Below are 17,489 nucleotides of genomic sequence, written 5' to 3'. Positions count from 1 at the left end.
CTGATCCAACCCATAAGGTTTTGTTTTGTTTTGTTTTTTGGGGAGTAGTGGGGGGGAGGGGAGGGGATGACACATTACATTGCATGACATCACACTTCATGATTTCTCTCTTCACATGCCATCATTATGCAAGGAAGCAATAAATGTTATGTAACTATGTCAGAATATGTTTAAATAATTATTTTGAACAGACTATTTAAAATGATACACTGATTACCTGGCATGAACTTTTGGTGGCAAGTTAGTTTTAATATCTGTAGAAAAATTAGGCCTCAATTTTAGTGCAAGCTTTAGAGAAGCTATCAACATTTACCCTGAATTGTGTGAAATATTTTCATTACCTCTTTTACCAGTTTGTTTTCTAGGGAAATTTAAATCTTGTTTTTAAATATAAATGTTATTCATTTATAGGTATCAGAAGCACATACAAAAACAAGAGCAACATGTTACTAGAAAACATAAATACAGAGCTTAAAAACCTTTTAAGATACTGTGTTCTTTTTCAACAATTATCTCCTCACTCTTGGAAGCTGCATGCGCTTGTAATCTTCAGCAATAATGTCAACTTGGGTAGGATATGCACCCCCCAACCAAACACAATGTGCTCTAGACAGCGGTATGGCTCCCAACTGCTCCCTGACCGCTAAGGCAGCATCCTCAGACTTACCGGTGATGCCCTTTAGCAACTTATCAGTTTTTGCTGTTTCTTTAGCTAGCTTAAAATTATCATTTGACACCCTGCCACCCCATAAAAAAACAAAAACAAAAACAAAAAACCCTCTTGTACCTCACATAGTTACAATTGAGTTTTGACAATTGACACCCAGTTGGGATGTCCCTCTCTTCCCTAATAACCCACTACTGAAGATACATTTGGTCTTCTCCTGGATTACTTTGGTCTGAAAATAGAAAACAATGTCAAAAAGCTTTTAAACCCCTGTAAATTGTGGCCACACTGTCCATTAAAAAAAACCAAATACTCTGCTCTCCTTTTAAAAGAATCACATCCATCCAAGATGATTTGATTCTTATAAGTGGTTGATTCCTACAAGCGAAGCATAGGTTACTATAGGAATGATTTTGCCCCAGTGATTTTGATCACTATATGTGGTTGATTCTTATATAAGTAATTACAAATGGAGTGCACTGTACACAGTGTCTATATGAAAGGCACAGTCTGGAGAGATGGTCTATATCGCTTTCCTTCATTACCATGATTCAGAGAAAAACCTTAAAGAACTGCCTCAAATTCATGTACATTGAAGAGGACTATTAGTGTCCAGTCAACCAATTCCATTGTGAAGCATCTGGTGCCATCAATATAAAAGGGTACAATGACGTTGAAAGTCAACAGTGGCAAGCACCCAAAGCAGTACATCAAAAGTTTATCAGAGGCTTCAGTGCAAAAGCAATGTATAAAGCTTGGTCCTGGGGCCTGATAAGAATGCACAAGGCACATTTAGCTGTAGGCCTGGGACTTCACTCACCTCCATACAGTGTAGACCTGGGACTTAACTCGCCTCCATATTAAACCAGCCTTGGGCAAAACTTGGGGATTTCCCCACTAAAATCAAGAAAAATGCTCCACCGCTGGTAAAGTGCCCCCCACCTCAAGTATGCCCTAACGAGTTGTAACACCAAGGGTGGTAAAATAGAGAGACCCAGGTGCTAGAAAGTTTAGGGAGTATACAAAAAGATCAAGCAAATGGTAAAATAGATAAGATAAGCTCTGACCAGTGAATTTATGCTGACTATCTGCACAAACAAAAAAATCATAAATAAGTTACAATTTGGGCTTAAAAGATAAAATGGAAAAAAGACTTAAGCAAGGAGAAGAAAACATAAGTGCCAATACATGACTGGTTAAATTTTGTTACCTAGGGGTATTGGATAATGTGATAAGTTTAAAGGAGGTAGCTAGTTTTATCTATATAATATAATTGAAAAACAATGCTCTTTGGGAACCATTGCTGGATTGCAGTTCAACATCAAGCTACTAGAACTCTTACCCTCTGCAGAACCGTGATGTGCAGAGGCATCACTAGCAACCCCAGTTGAGTGGATCCTGACTGGCCATTGGGTGAAGTTTGTCTGTATACTGGGAGTGGTGAGCACAACAGATTTGCTTGGCATAGATATTCTGTGTGTATTGCTAATAAATAGATATTCAGAGCACAGTTGTGTAAGGCTCTTTCACTGGGAAAGATCCTGCAAGACCCACAAAGCCCCAAGGCTCGTGGATAAGAGCAGGTGCCTTACACCCTGAGCCTTCGGTAGGGAAAGGGTGGGAGTGCCTAAATTAACCGGGTCTCACCTTGAGTCCTCAATAGGGTATAAGCAGGGTAACCTAGATTTTTGTGGGTAACACAGCATTGTCGTCTCAGCGTCAAGATGGTCTCCAAAGGAGACCTGTTAATATAATAAAGCAGAGTCCTAGATACATCTAGTGTGTGTATAATTCATTTCCTTCCAATGCCGAATGTGGTTTTGGGAAGAAGACAAAGTAAGTTGATGGCTTGAATCAGATGAAGTACTGAAACCATTTTGGGGATGAATTTTGGGTAAGGTCTTGGCACTACCTTCGTCCTGTAGAATGCTGTATAGAGAGATTTGGCCATTAGAGCCTGAAGCTCCCTCATTCACTCTTCTGGCTGAAGCGATGGTGACTAGTAGCTTATCAACACAGTTAGCGCATGACAAGCCAGGGTGTGAATCTATAACACATTCGCTTGCCATACACTAACTGGCTGTGTGGACCCTACTACAATGTACTAAAAGTTCCACAGTATGTTTTGACATTCTCTCACTACAGAACTTTTAATGCACAGCAGCATATCCACATGGCCAGTTTGTGCATAGCAGTCTAGTGTACTATAGATTCACACTTTGGCTTGCCATTAGGGTGACCAGACATGCCAATTTTATAGGGTCAGTTCCAATATTTGGGGCTTTTTCTTATATAGGTGCACATCACCCTTCACCCCTGTCCTGATTTTTCACACTTGCTATCTGGTCACCAGACTTGCCATGCACTAATTGTGTGTGTAGAAAAGCTTTAGGAAGATGGTCTCCAGAGTGAAGTGGTGCAGGGAGCATTCTGAATGAGGCTCAAAAGGAGGGCTTGATGAATCTCAGAAGGATTCTATTGAGGGAAAGTATGTAAGAGCCCTGTAAGAAACAGCTATACCATGCAGTGAGAAAAGATTGAGCAGGACTGCAAAGGCAGATGACTAATGAAATTGCTAGAGATGTGAACTTTGATATAGAGCTAAGTGAAAAACTGGCCTGTTTGAAGTGCTGTTACTTGTCCAGAATCTTGGATATCGAAGCTTGGACTGGATTCAGACCTTATTGGGCTGCCCATATTGAGAACCATTTGCGCTCTGAATGGTGCATTCTTCTGGTAGATATTTTGTATCAGGATTTTCTAGAGCTACAGGGAGCAGTTCTTCTCCATTGCACTCAGCCACCCAACAGTGACGGTGGAGTGACTTTGGATCTGAATAGCGTATCTGGCAGTGATGGTGAGATCACATCCAAGGATTCTGAGAACTGGACAGAGGGCTGAATAGACATCTATAGTACATCTGTCGCCACTACAAAGCCACCAGAATGATCATGGCTTTGTCTGTCTTGATTTTGGAAATCACCCTGGGAATTGGTGGAAAGGTGTACAAGGAAACTTTTGTTCCACATAGGAAAAAAGCATTTGACAGCAACTGTATACTCAGACCTCTTCTGGAACAAAAGTTATGATATTTTGGACTGTCCTCAGTGCCAAACAAGTCTACTGAGAGGGATTCACACTGATGGAACGTGACTTTCATGATGGATCTGTGCAAGGACCATTCGTGGTTGGTCATTGACTGCCTGCTCAGGAAGTCTGCTAAAACTGTTGCTCACTCCAGGGAGATGAAGGGCCATTGGTGTCATCCCATTCTGAAGGCACCAAATTCCAGAATGGCTCTCAGGCAGAAGGGCAAGGAACAGACACCTTACCCCTTTCTTATGTAGTGCATGACTGTCATGTAGTCCAGGAAGAGCTGCATTATCAAGTTTTGGAGGACAGGTAGGAACAACATACTGGCAACTCTGACTACGAGCTCTAGGACATTCATGTGTAGCTTCACGTAGCTTGAAGAGTAGGTTCCTTGGATCTGTAGATGGTCCAAGTGACCTCCCCAACCTGTCTCTGACACATCTATGATTAGTGCCTTTGTTGGGAGAGGGAGTGAAAAAAGGGAATTCCTTTCTGTATGTGTGTGGGTTCTGACCACCAAATCAGTTCAGCAGTGATGTGACATGTTACTATGACCTTCTGGTTACTAGATGTTTACTGGAGAATAGATTCTGAGCCAGAGTTGAAGAGGCCACAGATAAAGTCTAGCAAGTGTCATCACGTATGTACATGTCGACATGACCTAACTCTGCAAGGTACAATATGTTCATATTGTTATAGGTGGTTCTGTTGTCAATTGGAATAAGAGTCCTTGTAGGTCCTGGAACCTGTCCTCAGGAAGATATGCTCTCTCTGATCTAGTGTCAGTCCGGATTATTATGAACTTTACCATCTGAAATGGGGTGAGTACATTTTTGTAGTTCACTAAGAGGCGTCGTCAGGTGAATAAGAATAAAGTGCTGCCCTAGCTCAATGACATCTCCATTGTGACCTGTGTTTGATAAGCCAGTCATCTGAGTAGAGATAGATGTGACTGCTGTGTCTTCTGAGGTGCACTAGTACTCCTGGGTGGAATTTCATGGAGACCCTCAGTGCCATGGAGAATCTGAACAGCAATATCTTGTACTGAAAGTGATCAGATCCCACCACTAACTGTAGATATTTCCCATGGGCTATGTGGACTACTATATGAAAATGTGCATCTTGCAAAGAGAGAGCTATAAACCAGTCTTGAGCCTGAACAGATGGGGGCAAGTGCTGTCATCCTGAATCTGAAGTGGCATATATATCTGTTCAGTCTCCTCTGGTCCAGGATAGGAAGAAGAACCCCTTTCTTCCATAGGATAAGGAAGTACCAGGAGCAGAAGTCTCTTCCCCTGCACTCCTGTGGAACCTCCTTTATGGCTCTTAGATGAAACAATGAGGACACTTCTTTTTGAAACAGGCTCTTATATGAGAAGAGTCCCTGAACAGGCACAGTGAAAGGATAATGATAGGTGACTATATCCAACACCCATTTGTTCAAGGTGATATCAGACCACATCTAATAGAACAGGGCAAAGTGGCTCCCAATGTTAGCTGCTGGATCCTAATTGGCTCTGATGTGGCTCCTGCCTTTCCTGTCAAACCTGCTGTCTGGCTGATGGGGCAGCATTTGTGACAGAGGAAGTAGATGAAGAAAGTCTCCTCTGATACTTTAACTGTTTTCATTGTTGGTAATCCAGTTGTTTGCCCTAGGATTAATGTTGTACCCATTACTTTTGTTGGGGCTGATATCTATGGGACTTCCTGTACAAGGATAGTGTGTAGACCCCCAGAGATCTCAGGGTGGCCCACAAGTCCTTTAGGGAATGGAGTGCTTCATCAGCCCTTGAGCTGAATAACTCCAACCTCTTGAATGGGAGGTATCTTGTACCTCTCTTAATTTCCTCAAGATAGCCCTCAATTTTGATGGGTTTTTCTTCCCAGCCTTCCTCTCACTGGACTCCCTTAGCAAGTGTTCCTTCATGCGGACACCACTGAAGACCCTTGGGATTCCTTGGAGGTTGATGTCTCCTCCAAGTCTGAAGTGATATACATTGATTGCTCGAGCAGGTATAGTTTGATCTACATGTTCCTTGCCTCAATGAGAAGAATTTACAGATCTCACACTTATGGAAAAACAACTTAAGTTCTGTAGCACTTTAAAGACTAACAATTTTAATTTCAGTAGGCATAAGCTCAGCTCACTTCCTCAGATGCAGTTGATAGAAATGACACTTATGGAAATGACTTATAAATCAAGTGCCCTTATTGCCAAGCAGATCGAGGTAAGTGATTATTGCCCTCTATTCGGCACTGGTGAGGCCTCATTTGGAGTACTGTGTCCAGTTTTGGGCCCCCCACTACAGAAAGGATGTGGACAAATTGGAAAGAGTAAAGAGGAGGGCAACAAAAATGATTAGGGGGCTGGAGCACATGATTTATGAGGAGAGGCTAAGGGAACTAGGCTTGTTTAGTTTGCAGCAGAGAAGAATTAGGGGGGAATTGATAGCAGCCTTTAACTACCTGAAACGGGGTTTCAGGTACTAGGCTAGTCTCACTGGCAGTAGATGACAGAACTAGGAGCAATGGTCTCAAGTTGCAATCTAGGTTGGATAATAGGAAAAACTTTTTCACTAGGAGGGTGGTGAAGCACTGGAATGGGTTACTTAAGGAGGTGGTGGAATCTCCACCCTTAGAGGTTTTTAAGGTATGGCTTGACAAAGCCCTGGCTGGGATAGTTTAGTTGGGGTTGGTCCTGCTTTGAGCAGGGGGTTGGACTAGATGACCTCCTGAGGTCCCTTCCAACCCTAAACTACTATGATTCTATGACTTTCCCTAGACAGAAAAGGCATCAGCTACACCCCTTGACCAGGGGGATGAGTATGTTGCAGGTTGGGCAGGCCTTAAACCTGGGAGCTATGGGGGGAAGAAGATGAGAAGGAGTCTTAACTGTTGTCTCTTTCCCCTGCCCATCTCACTTCAGTAACAGGAAAAGGAGGGAAGGCTGCGGCCACTCCATCTTTTATGCCCTCGCATAAGAGGGTACAAGAAAGTACAGAGCACATGTGTAGTCCAATGGATACTTACCAAAAACAAATCCAATTCTGCATATGAGGCACACATTACTTATAGTGGGATCCACACTGACACATAATTGAAGAAAAATATTTCATCTCCCAGTTATATTTGAGTTAGTTCAGGACTTATTTTACTGCTGAAAAATATCACATAATTTGTAACATTTATATAACACTTTCAAAATATAAAGTTCGTTTTACAAACTGATTGTTAAAATAACTCCATTTTACAGATGGAAATGGGAAGAGAGGTGATGTGTTCAGGGCTGCACAGCAAGTCACTGGAAGAGAGCTTAGAGTCTTAGAACGTTCTGAAATTCAGTATTCATTCCTCCACGGTATTCTGTTTTACATGGGCATGCTAGAATTGGTTTGAAAATAAGTTCTTACACCCTGCGTAGAACAAGCCAGATACTGCTAAAAAATCCACACAAATGATACAAAATACAGTATCACTGGTACTGCTTATATGCCTCAAAAACAAATGAGGGAATAACACATATACTGATATAGACAGCAAGATTACATAAAGTTTGCCCAAAGGCATTTACATCTGTTGAAGACATAACAGAAGCTGATCATTCCTGTTTTCCATAGCATGAATAAGGGCTCATAGAAATAAGGATAGAAATACTTTTTGCTATTTCAGTTACCAAATCAAAACTATTTTACCTGTACTAGCTATTCAAGTCAAAATATGTTTTTCATTATGTATGGTAAATATTTACTAAGAAAAATAATTAAGACTCATGCCTCTTTATATCAAAATGAAATATTATTCAAGGTTATTAATTTGTTGTGTCTACATCTGCCTTTCACTAGAGTCATATGCCAAACTAGTCTGAAGCGTAATGTAATAGATGCAATTGTAAATTGAATGTCTAACAATTTAGTCAGTTAAATCATTTGTACTATATGCACCTGAAAGCACCAGAGAACTCCAAAGACCACATGGCCAAGCTTAGCAAGCAGCGACATGAGATTCTTGACTTTCGCAAACTGACTCCAGAAATCAGTTAAGTATCAATACAAATAAGGGGGATTGTGGTTTTCAGTCTATATATAAAAATTTAGTATCATGTAACTAATGGCACTGCCTCGCAACAGAATCAACTTTGCATTGTCTGGCTATCTATTAAGTCAGTCTGTCTTTAAAGCTGTCAAACCAATGAAAAGAGTTGTGGTACAGTGTTGGAGACAAAAGTGACACTTTACATAATCTGTGTCACTTGTTGTCTGGTAAAGTTAACTTGATTGTTTTTCTTTTTTAGCATTATATAATAATAAAATAAGCTAATGAACCAAAAAGGCAAAAACAGTGCACTCTGTAGGAATTTTCAGCCATATTTTAAAATGCAGTAGAGACAGCTTCACTAATCTTTGTAGTATACGTGAAACTAAAGTAATCAGATCACACTTGTTTTATCTAGATCAAACAGGTACAGCTAACTTTCAAACTGACCACACATTTAACATTAAGTAGCAAGTTATACATTTAAATAAGGTTTATTAAAAGCATGAATACCAAAATCCTCGCCAACTCACTACAGTGGCAAAGCACTGTCATACTATGTAAAGTTCCCAATCCTTTTGTATTACGTTGGATTGACATACAGTACATTCTTGCTTCAAAACAAATCCAACTAGGAGTAAGGAGAAAAAAATAAGCTGTCCCCCCCCCAAAAAAATCACATTCTTCTCACTGAAATAGTACAATACAATGAAAAGTATCAGACATCTGCATAGCTGTTTCTAGATAAAGTGTCCATAGCACGTGTCAAAAACCAAAAATCCAATACAAAGTTCAAAAAGAAACTAACTACCCTATGACATGAAGTCTTTCACTTCTACATAATCCACCAGGAGAAAGAGAGAGTTAGACTAGATATGGGATTTTTGGAATATAGCATTTCCCTCAACACCCACAGAAGAAAGTTCCATCTGTGTTTCTATTGCATTTACAACTTTCTTAAAAGATGTCAGTAGCAGAAATAGGTAAAGTGACATACATAAGAATGGCCATATTGTGTCAGACCAATGGTCCATCTAGCCCAGTATCCTGTCTTCCAACAATGGCCAATGCCAGGTGCTTTAGAGGGGATGAACAGGTAATCATCAAGTGATTCATCCTGTTGCCCATTCCCAGCTTCTGGCAAACAGCAATCCCTGCCTATCCTGACTAATAGCCACTGATGGACCTATCCTCCATGAATTTATCTAGTTCTTTTTTGGAACCCGTTATAGCCTTGGCCCATCCTCTGGCAAGGAGTTTCAAAGGTTGACTGTACATTTGTGAAGAAATACTTCCTTTTGTTAGTTTTAAATTGCTGCCTATTAATTTTTTTTGGTGACTTCTAGTTCTTGTGTTATGAGAAAGCATAAACAACACTTCCATATTTACTTTCTCCACACCAGTCATGATTTTATAGACCTCTATCATATCCCCCCTTAGTCATATCTTTTCCAAGCTGAAAAATCCCAGTCTTATTAATCTCTCCTCATATGGAAGCTTTTCCATAACTAACCATTTTTGTTGTCTTTTTCTGTACCTTTTCCAATTCTAATACATTGTTTTTGAGATGGGGTGACCAGATCTGCACATAGTATTCAAGATGTGGGCCGTACCATGGATTTATAAAGAGGCAGAATAACAGAACACTGTGTTGGTGACATAAAATGAACAACATTATCCAATACAAAATAAAAGTCCTTTACAATTTTCACTTAATACAATAAATACTGAGAAAACCACAGCAACTTTAAGTGTAGAGTTAAAAAGAGAAGTTACCTTTGAAGGTTTCAAGTTCTTTCCTGTAGAAGAGAAAAAGCAGAACAGAAAGTCTCAGATTAAAACCAGATATGTTGCATAAATTCAAAGTGCAACTGGGATTCTCTATGATGTTTTGCCGTGGTTTAAGATGCATGAAAAGGTGAACTGCAAAGGATTTGAGTATTGTAACATTTTTAGAAACTTGGTTCATGGAAACTTCTCGCTGCATATATAGGGCTTGAAAACTTGCTTTCCTGGAGCAACTGATACTGTATCAACTTCTTTAGAGCTGAGCTATCACATATTATAAGTATGTAATATATATTTGTATTTATTTTCACCATTTCTAGATCCATTGGTCTCAAAGATGACCTTCTGAATATGAACGGAGTATAATCAATTAACAAATAAAGGCTTCTTAAATCCACTGACAGACAGCAAGACATCCTTGCTGCCTCTCAGAGCTTTGCCAAGCTGCAGCAAAGTGAAAATTGACTACTGTCTTGTCAGTTTTCATAACTGACATTCAAAATCCTATGGTTAGCAGTGAAACAGAGAAAAATCTGGTAAATTTCACTATGTTGCTTAAGAAGGCTCCAAAGGCAGCAAAGCTAGATTTTGAAGGTATTCATGGGAGGAGGATGAACTAAAAATATGGAGAGAATAGTGACACTGCAAAACTCTGCAGCCTGAAGACAGAGCAGCAGACACACCTACTCATCCCGTCAAACACATACACTTTCCTTTGTGCCTGGAGGCGCTGCAGTGAGAGTGGAGTTTTTTCTTCCATCTAGTAATTGGGGGGAAATAAAAAGCGGGTGCGTCTTGGAATTATTATTTATGCAGGGTATTACAACACTAATTTAACCATAAATTCCTTTATTAAATTCAAAGGCCAAATGGTATTTATATAATTGCTCTAAACATGCCTAAAAGTCCTAAATATTAAGCAATTTTACTACATCCAAACAGTATCAAAAGTTTTTAAAGCTTTTAATCAAGATATTTACAAATAGGCTAAACCCCAAGGGTTCTTAGGCAAATAAGCGATGCCATTACCAATTAGACTTCAGCTAAAAATGAATTTGAAACAGTTCACCCTTATTTCTAGTCTCAATCCAAAGAAGATTTACAAGCTCTTTTCTCCAAGGCCTTTTCTCCTTATCTCTTCCCTTCCTTCTTGCTCACCAAGTTTCCCCTTTGCACCTGGGTTCACATAGGCCCTAATTTTTGAGAGACCATTGGTATGTGGGGTGGGAAAAGCCATGTTGGCTCATTTTAAGACAGATTCTCTTTATCATACTTAAAACCATGTGCAGTTATCCCTATTGGTCACAGGCCTTCTTTTTAGAAACTTCCTTTTATTTCATTAGTTATTCTTTGAACCAGATAGTCTTCCTAATTCATTCTTTCAAGGCTTTTCTTTTATTTGCTAGTTAGGGCCTTTCTTTACAATACATTTCCTTAACCAAATTTAAGATAACTTTAATTTACTAATTTTATATTTACTCTACAGAGTGAGTACTCAATTTTTCCATCTCCAGCTCCATGTACTACGTGGGTGATAAGTTTGTAGAACCAAACAAAGTCACAGTAGTAAGTTTAGGTGCGGTAAGAGGAGGCTGGCTTCTTCCTAGGGCAATGCTCTTCTATAGTGCCCATTCACTGTCTTTAATATCAATCATTAGCTAGTAGGTTTAAACTCTCTAGATGTTAGGTATCTAGTAGCTTTCCAAACCTTGGATGCAAGGTGGGCAAGAGAAAGTGGTGTGTGTGTGTGTGTGGTGTGGGTGGGGGGGGGGGAGGAGGAATGATTGGAAATAGTGAGAAGAAAAAGGACAAAAATTTTGAGTAGGTAGATAAAATAGGGAAAAAGAAAAAAGCAAACAGACAATTCTGGAAAAGAAGCTACTATAGGAAAGAAAAAAGTTAAATGAAATCAGTAAGGGAAAGGTGGCATAAGAGATGAAGTAGGGCCTGCAAAACATCATTGGGACAGTATTATAGACTAATTTCACCCATATTCAGAGGATAATTTGAGAAATATTTATTTATATGCTCTGTAGCTGGTCAAATACTATATGACAAATATATTATTCAACAAATATCGATATATAATGAACATATTCAAATATTTTCCTATTTGGCCAGCTGAAATAGTAAGTTACCATTTTAAGACTTTAATAGATTTCTGAGGCAAGAATATTGCACATTTTGGATGCTACAGCAATATAAAAAATTATCTAACTATGTCACAATTAGATACAACCTATAAGTATTATTCCTTTAAACTGCCAGACTGTGACAGCATACATATTTTTTATTTTGTCTAATAAGCTTATTTGAGGCTAGTATGTGATGGGTAAGTTTTAACTCTGCATTTTGGCTTTTACTAATAAAATCATCTTGATACTATTTTTTAAAACAATTAAGAGGGCTATTTGAAAACCAGAGTATACTTCTGATAAGGCTCTGTGATATCACTGATGTTTGGATAACCAGCGGGAGAAGCTTCCTTTTCTACATTACCATACTTTCCCTCTTACTCTCCAGCACAAGTGATGGGGAGGAGAAAGGGAGATGTGGGGAAAACACACCAGTAGGAACTCAGATTTATTCATGTAGTGATATTATATTACTAAATTAGGTTTCCTCAGTTACACAGTAAGAGAGGGCAAGTCAGAAATTTTAAGTTCTAAATGATCAATAAAATACAGAGTAAAGGGTCACTTGGTTGGTTTTTTTAAAATAGGACAATTAACATTTGATAATTAAGGAATGCTTCTTGAATTTCTCCTTTAAAATATCTCAAACATAAGTGAAAATAATTTCCAGTTGATATACCTTTATTCATAGAGTAATTGGAATCATCATATTAATTGTCATGGGTAAATTACTTCTTTTGCAGGAACTACTGCCATCAATTACAAACAGTAAATTATATAAACATTATCTATCAAATGCCACCAAATGACAGAACTAGATTTCCAAGTATTCTAAATGAATTTAGAAAATTGCTAAAACATTCCCTCACACTACCACAGGCAGTGAATCCTATAATACTATTTGATCTTTTAAAAAATCAGGAAAGAAAATTAATGCTTTCCTTAGACAAAAATAAACTTATACTGAGGAAACATCTAGTAAAGATTTTTTCCTTATTTGTCACACTCGCTACTCCTAAAGTTAGGAGTGCTGATGCTGATCCTGTCCAAAAAGAAAAGTAGCTAACAGGTGCCAATGGCTGTACTAGGGTTAATCAGCAAGCAATGCAGGCTACCTTTTCTTAGAGACAACACTCACTTTTGTCTAACACCTGAAAGTCTTACTCACTTGATCCAGCAACTCTTCTAGTTGGTCCATCAAAATATGTGCCTTATTTCCAATCTGAAGTACTCCAGCTTCAACTTCATAGAATCATAGAAGATTAGGGATGAAGGGACCTCAGGAGATCATCAAGTCCAATCCACTGCTCAAAGCAGGACCAACCCCATCTACATCATAAAACTTCCAGCCATTGGTTCTTACTATATCTTTCTCAGAGACTGAAGAGCACATCAAATTACTGTTCCCCACATAGGTATTTATTGACTGAAAGTCATTCTTAACCCTCTATTTGATAAGCTAAATACACTGAGCTCCTTAAGTCTTTCCCATGAGAAATGTTTCCCAATCTTTTAGTCACTCTCCTGGTTCTTCTCAGAACCCTCTCCATTTTATCAACATCTTTCTTGAAGTGAATACATACAGTATTCCAACAGCAGTTGTACCAGTGCCAAACAGAGATAACATAACCTTTCTATTATTATTCAATATTCCCATACCTATATGTCCAAGGATCACATTACTCATCATTTAGCCACAGCATCGCATTCAGGAGCTCATGTTCAGCTGATTATCCACCAGGACCCCCAACTGTTTTTCAGTGGCGGTGCTTCACAGGATAAAGTCTCCCCTCTGTCAGTACGGTCTATGTTCTCTGTTTCTAAATGTCTGACCCTTATATATGGCCGTATCAACATACATTGTATCATTTGGTAAGATGGGCACCAGCAAGCAATCTTTGTGTCATCTGCAAAATATATCAGTTTTTTCCGAGTCACTGATAAAATCATTAAATAGCAAAAGCAAAAAGCCAATCCCTGCAGGACCTAACTAGAAACACAGCCACTAGATGACTCCCCATTTGCAATTATGTCTTAAGACCTATCATTTAACCAGTTTTTAATCCATTTAATGTGTTCCATGTTGATGTTGAATTGTTCTAGTTTATTAATCAAGACTTCATGCAGTATCAAGTCAAATGCCTTAGAGAAGTCTAAGTGATGGGGACAGCAATCATGGTAGGGGCTGACGTAGTCAGGATGTCAGAGAGCATATGTGATGCTTCCTGAATGATCACAGTTTCTATATCTATGGTTATCGCAACGTTAGGAGATCGGGAGAGGCCAAGATATCAACAGCCAAGCCAGGAGTGGGTTGGACTGCTTTGTCCAGTGACAATGATTCATTTGGTAGAGACTTTAAAAAGTGTTTAAATTAGAATGGGTATAGGCAGACTTGTAAGATATGAATGAGCAGCTACTAACTGAGAAGATTTCAGTCAGCAACTATGCAGAAACCCCTTTTTTATTGTAGGATAAAATACAACAGATAAGCATCGTTCCTAATAGAGAAGATGCTATGGGGGAAGAGCCCACCCAGCTTATGGGCATGCACATACATTTTCTCTGACTGAGCCTGTTGGTACATAAACTTCTAGTTCTGATGAATAATGGCTAAAAAATGCAGACAGACAATATCATTGACCTCTCTCAAAGACTGAGTGGTTCAACTACCAAGGAAAAATTTCAGCCAGATTCATTGTAAACTCCTCACAACTTTTTTAAATAGGAAGAGAAACCCCTACCCTATGAGAAACATCACACCTAAAGACACCTACTTTGAGAACTAATGATTTATGCCTCCTTTTCAGACTACTTAAGAATGCACTTCTATGGGTACAGCTACACTGCAGTTGAGAGCGTGCTTCCCAGTTCAGGTAGACAGACAAGGACTAATTCTGCTTGAGCTAGTCCACTAAAAATAGCAGCGTAGCATGGGTAGCTCAGGCAAGCCACCTGAGGACAAACCTGCCTACATTCCCTGAATACATACTCGGATTACTCGCCTGAGCTACCCATGCTACGCTGCTATTTTTAGCATGCTAGTTCAATGCAACGTAGAGTGTAACAACCTACGGTGTCAAACCCAGACACTATCCTATTGTATTCTCATTACTTCATTTGTAAAGATACAGATACTCTTATGTGATCTCCACTCAGAAAATTTATTTCATTAGATTCTGTATAATCTAATTATTTCTAGTACCATTTCCCTGTATTTATGATTTAAACTGTTCTTTCCATATTGTTAGTTACAGCATCTTGCTTATTTGATATTCCATCTTTCAGTAATATTTGTCATATCAAAGTCATTCCCTTTTGCTAGTCACTTATTGTTCACCTCTTTTTGCTGTTTAAACATCTCCAGTTTCTGTCAAGAGATGTAGATTTTTATTTTTTCTTTTAATATGGGGCCATGCATTTATTCTTATTTAACTCTATAGTTTGACACTTTTCTAGAATTTAGTCATGAACTTAATTTCAACTCTAGTTCACCTATAACTTTCTATCATATCCTTCATAGGCTACAAAAAAGAGAATATATGATTCTGTATCCACCCCTCACGATAACTAACTAACTCATATCTATCTGCAAGATGCCATACATTGAGAGCTATAGGTTTGCTTTAGCTTCAAGATTTCTTTTTCCTTGGATGGATTCCTGAAATGGGCTCATCTTGCCTGTCTAGGGAAACCTGGAGGATGGCACTAATGTAAGCTTGACATACTTTCGATGAGCACTTGGGTAGGCTTCATGTTTTTGAAATTTAAAATATAGTAAAAAACATTCATGGGCTAAATGCACACTTAAAATAGTATATTTGAGACGTGTAATTTTTTGGCAATGCAACTTAAATATCCTTTTTAAAGTTTATGCAGTAGCTTTTCACTTATACATTCCAAAGTAATGAAAATAATCACTTTCTTACATTTGATGTGAGAGCTCAGTATGAAAGGGAATGTAGCTATAAGCACATCCTAAGATTAAAGAATTGCAAGCAAGCATAAATTTTGCTATTCAAGAACTACATTGCTAGGAGGCAAGACTGTATTGGTAGGACCTATCAAACTGATATTCTTGTGCTAAATTCTCAAAGATTTCCTGTGCAGACTAGCTCATTATATAAACCAGGAAAGAGAACAGCTGACATCTTTAATAGGATATATTGGGCATCAGGGGAATAATATTAAATGGAAGAAATAGCGCTAAATCCCTGCTCATCGTGCAGAAAAAAATCTGGAAAAACATCACAAAGATGGCAGAAACATTAAAGTTATGGAAAAGCACTGGAGAACCTTTGGGTTTGTTTTTATTTCAGACTGAGCTGACTTCTCCAAACTGAAAAATTCCGCTTACTTTTTTCAAAAAGTGTCCCCCCCTCTTCCCCACCCCACACACTAGAAAAACATTGTGGAAAAATTCCAATAAGTTTTATGAGGAAGTGCAATGCATTATGTGATTCACTTCATATTTATTGCGTCAAAGGCACACAAATATTGTCCAAAATGAAAAGCTTGCAGTTTCTTAAGTAAAACAGAACATCAATAGAGTCCCAAATCTACTAACCTGCTAGGCCTTACCACTCTTTTGTATAAGCCTTTCATAAACATATTACTAATCTGTTTGCTTTCATAGGACCTACGCTACTGTGAAATTTCAACCAAACCAATTTGGTTGTGCTAAAATACTGCTCATGATGAGTTGACTGAACTGAAGTGCAGATCTCTTAAAAATTGACAATATTTTGAATTCATCTGTCCTGCTTTCCACAATTTTTCTGTCAATTTGATTCAGTGAGATGTGATTCAATCTCCATAATTTTATCTGTATTCTTGAATGACAGCGATTGCAATGTGGATAACAGCATTCTGCAGTTTTATTTTCAGATGCAGAAGGAATAACATTGAATAGGAATACATTTTTTCCTATATCTGTACTTGTAACCATTCTTAGGTAAAAGTCAATCAATCATGGAAAATCTTGCATTCGTATCAGTATGGTTTGTTTTAGTTCTTGTTTTCATTTCCCCCTTCTCCTGTAGCTGCAACATCTGGTCTAAATCTGAAACTATATATGGAGGGCAAAATGCTTCAATCATTGTCTTTAAATTGCTAAGTTGAGGGTAGTATTATAATAGTATCAGTTTTCATTTGTTTTTAATAGCTTGATTACCAGTAGATCTTTGCCATTTTTGTGTGTAGAAAAACAAAAATTGCTCCTGAATTAACTGATGTGACAAGCTGCTGAAAAGACTGGTTTAGGGACTTTAGAATTATTTTATAACTACATTTTGCATACAGCCATTGAAAATATCTCCATTGCAGAATCATTAAACTCCTATTTTCTACTTCACTAGACAAAAAGTTTTACATTTGATCTTGAAGAATCAAAACAGAACTATTTTTGGCACCCTTTGGGAGAAGAGATTAACATAAAACTTTTCCTGTTTTTATTTATTTATATAGATATAGATGATATTTAAAGTTTACTTTGGAGAGTTGTTTTAATTACTTCCATCCATTCCATCTTTTGTTTGTTCATGTAAGTACTTCAAAGTGATATCTGAATGAAAAAGAAAATTAGACCCCTTGAAAAAAACACGAGCCCTTTGTGTTCTTTGGGGGTGGAGGGTAAACAAAATGGATTTTTTAAATCCTGTCAAATATTCTTCATAAATACATGATATATAATTTAGTGACTCCGTCCCATTGAGGCATCACAAAAACTATCTGACATGCTGTATATCTGACAACATCAGAGATGGAGCCCTCTC

The 17,489-nt window shown here is 38.3% G+C and overlaps 1 protein-coding gene across 3 annotated transcripts in view; it reads right to left on the bottom strand.

Moving 5' to 3' along the window:
* The window catches only part of DTNBP1 (dystrobrevin binding protein 1), a 184,457-nt gene that overhangs the window by 116,789 nt on the left and 50,179 nt on the right, over positions 1–17,489 (bottom strand). For all 3 annotated transcript variants that reach the window (XM_067568343.1, XM_067568344.1, XM_067568342.1), the window contains exon 7: positions 9,569–9,591. In XM_067568343.1, coding sequence (XP_067424444.1) covers positions 9,569–9,591 — 23 coding nt within the window. The remainder of the gene's footprint in view (positions 1–9,568; positions 9,592–17,489) is intronic.

This window comes from Emydura macquarii, unplaced genomic scaffold (genome assembly GCF_026122565.2).
Source record: "Emydura macquarii macquarii isolate MOO-44397 ecotype Brisbane River unplaced genomic scaffold, CSIRO-AGI_Emac_v2 contig_2890, whole genome shotgun sequence".
In the NCBI taxonomy this organism is placed as follows: Eukaryota; Metazoa; Chordata; order Testudines; family Chelidae; genus Emydura; species Emydura macquarii.
The sequence above is the reverse complement of the archived record's forward strand: the minus strand, read 5'-3'. Positions and strand labels throughout refer to the sequence as shown.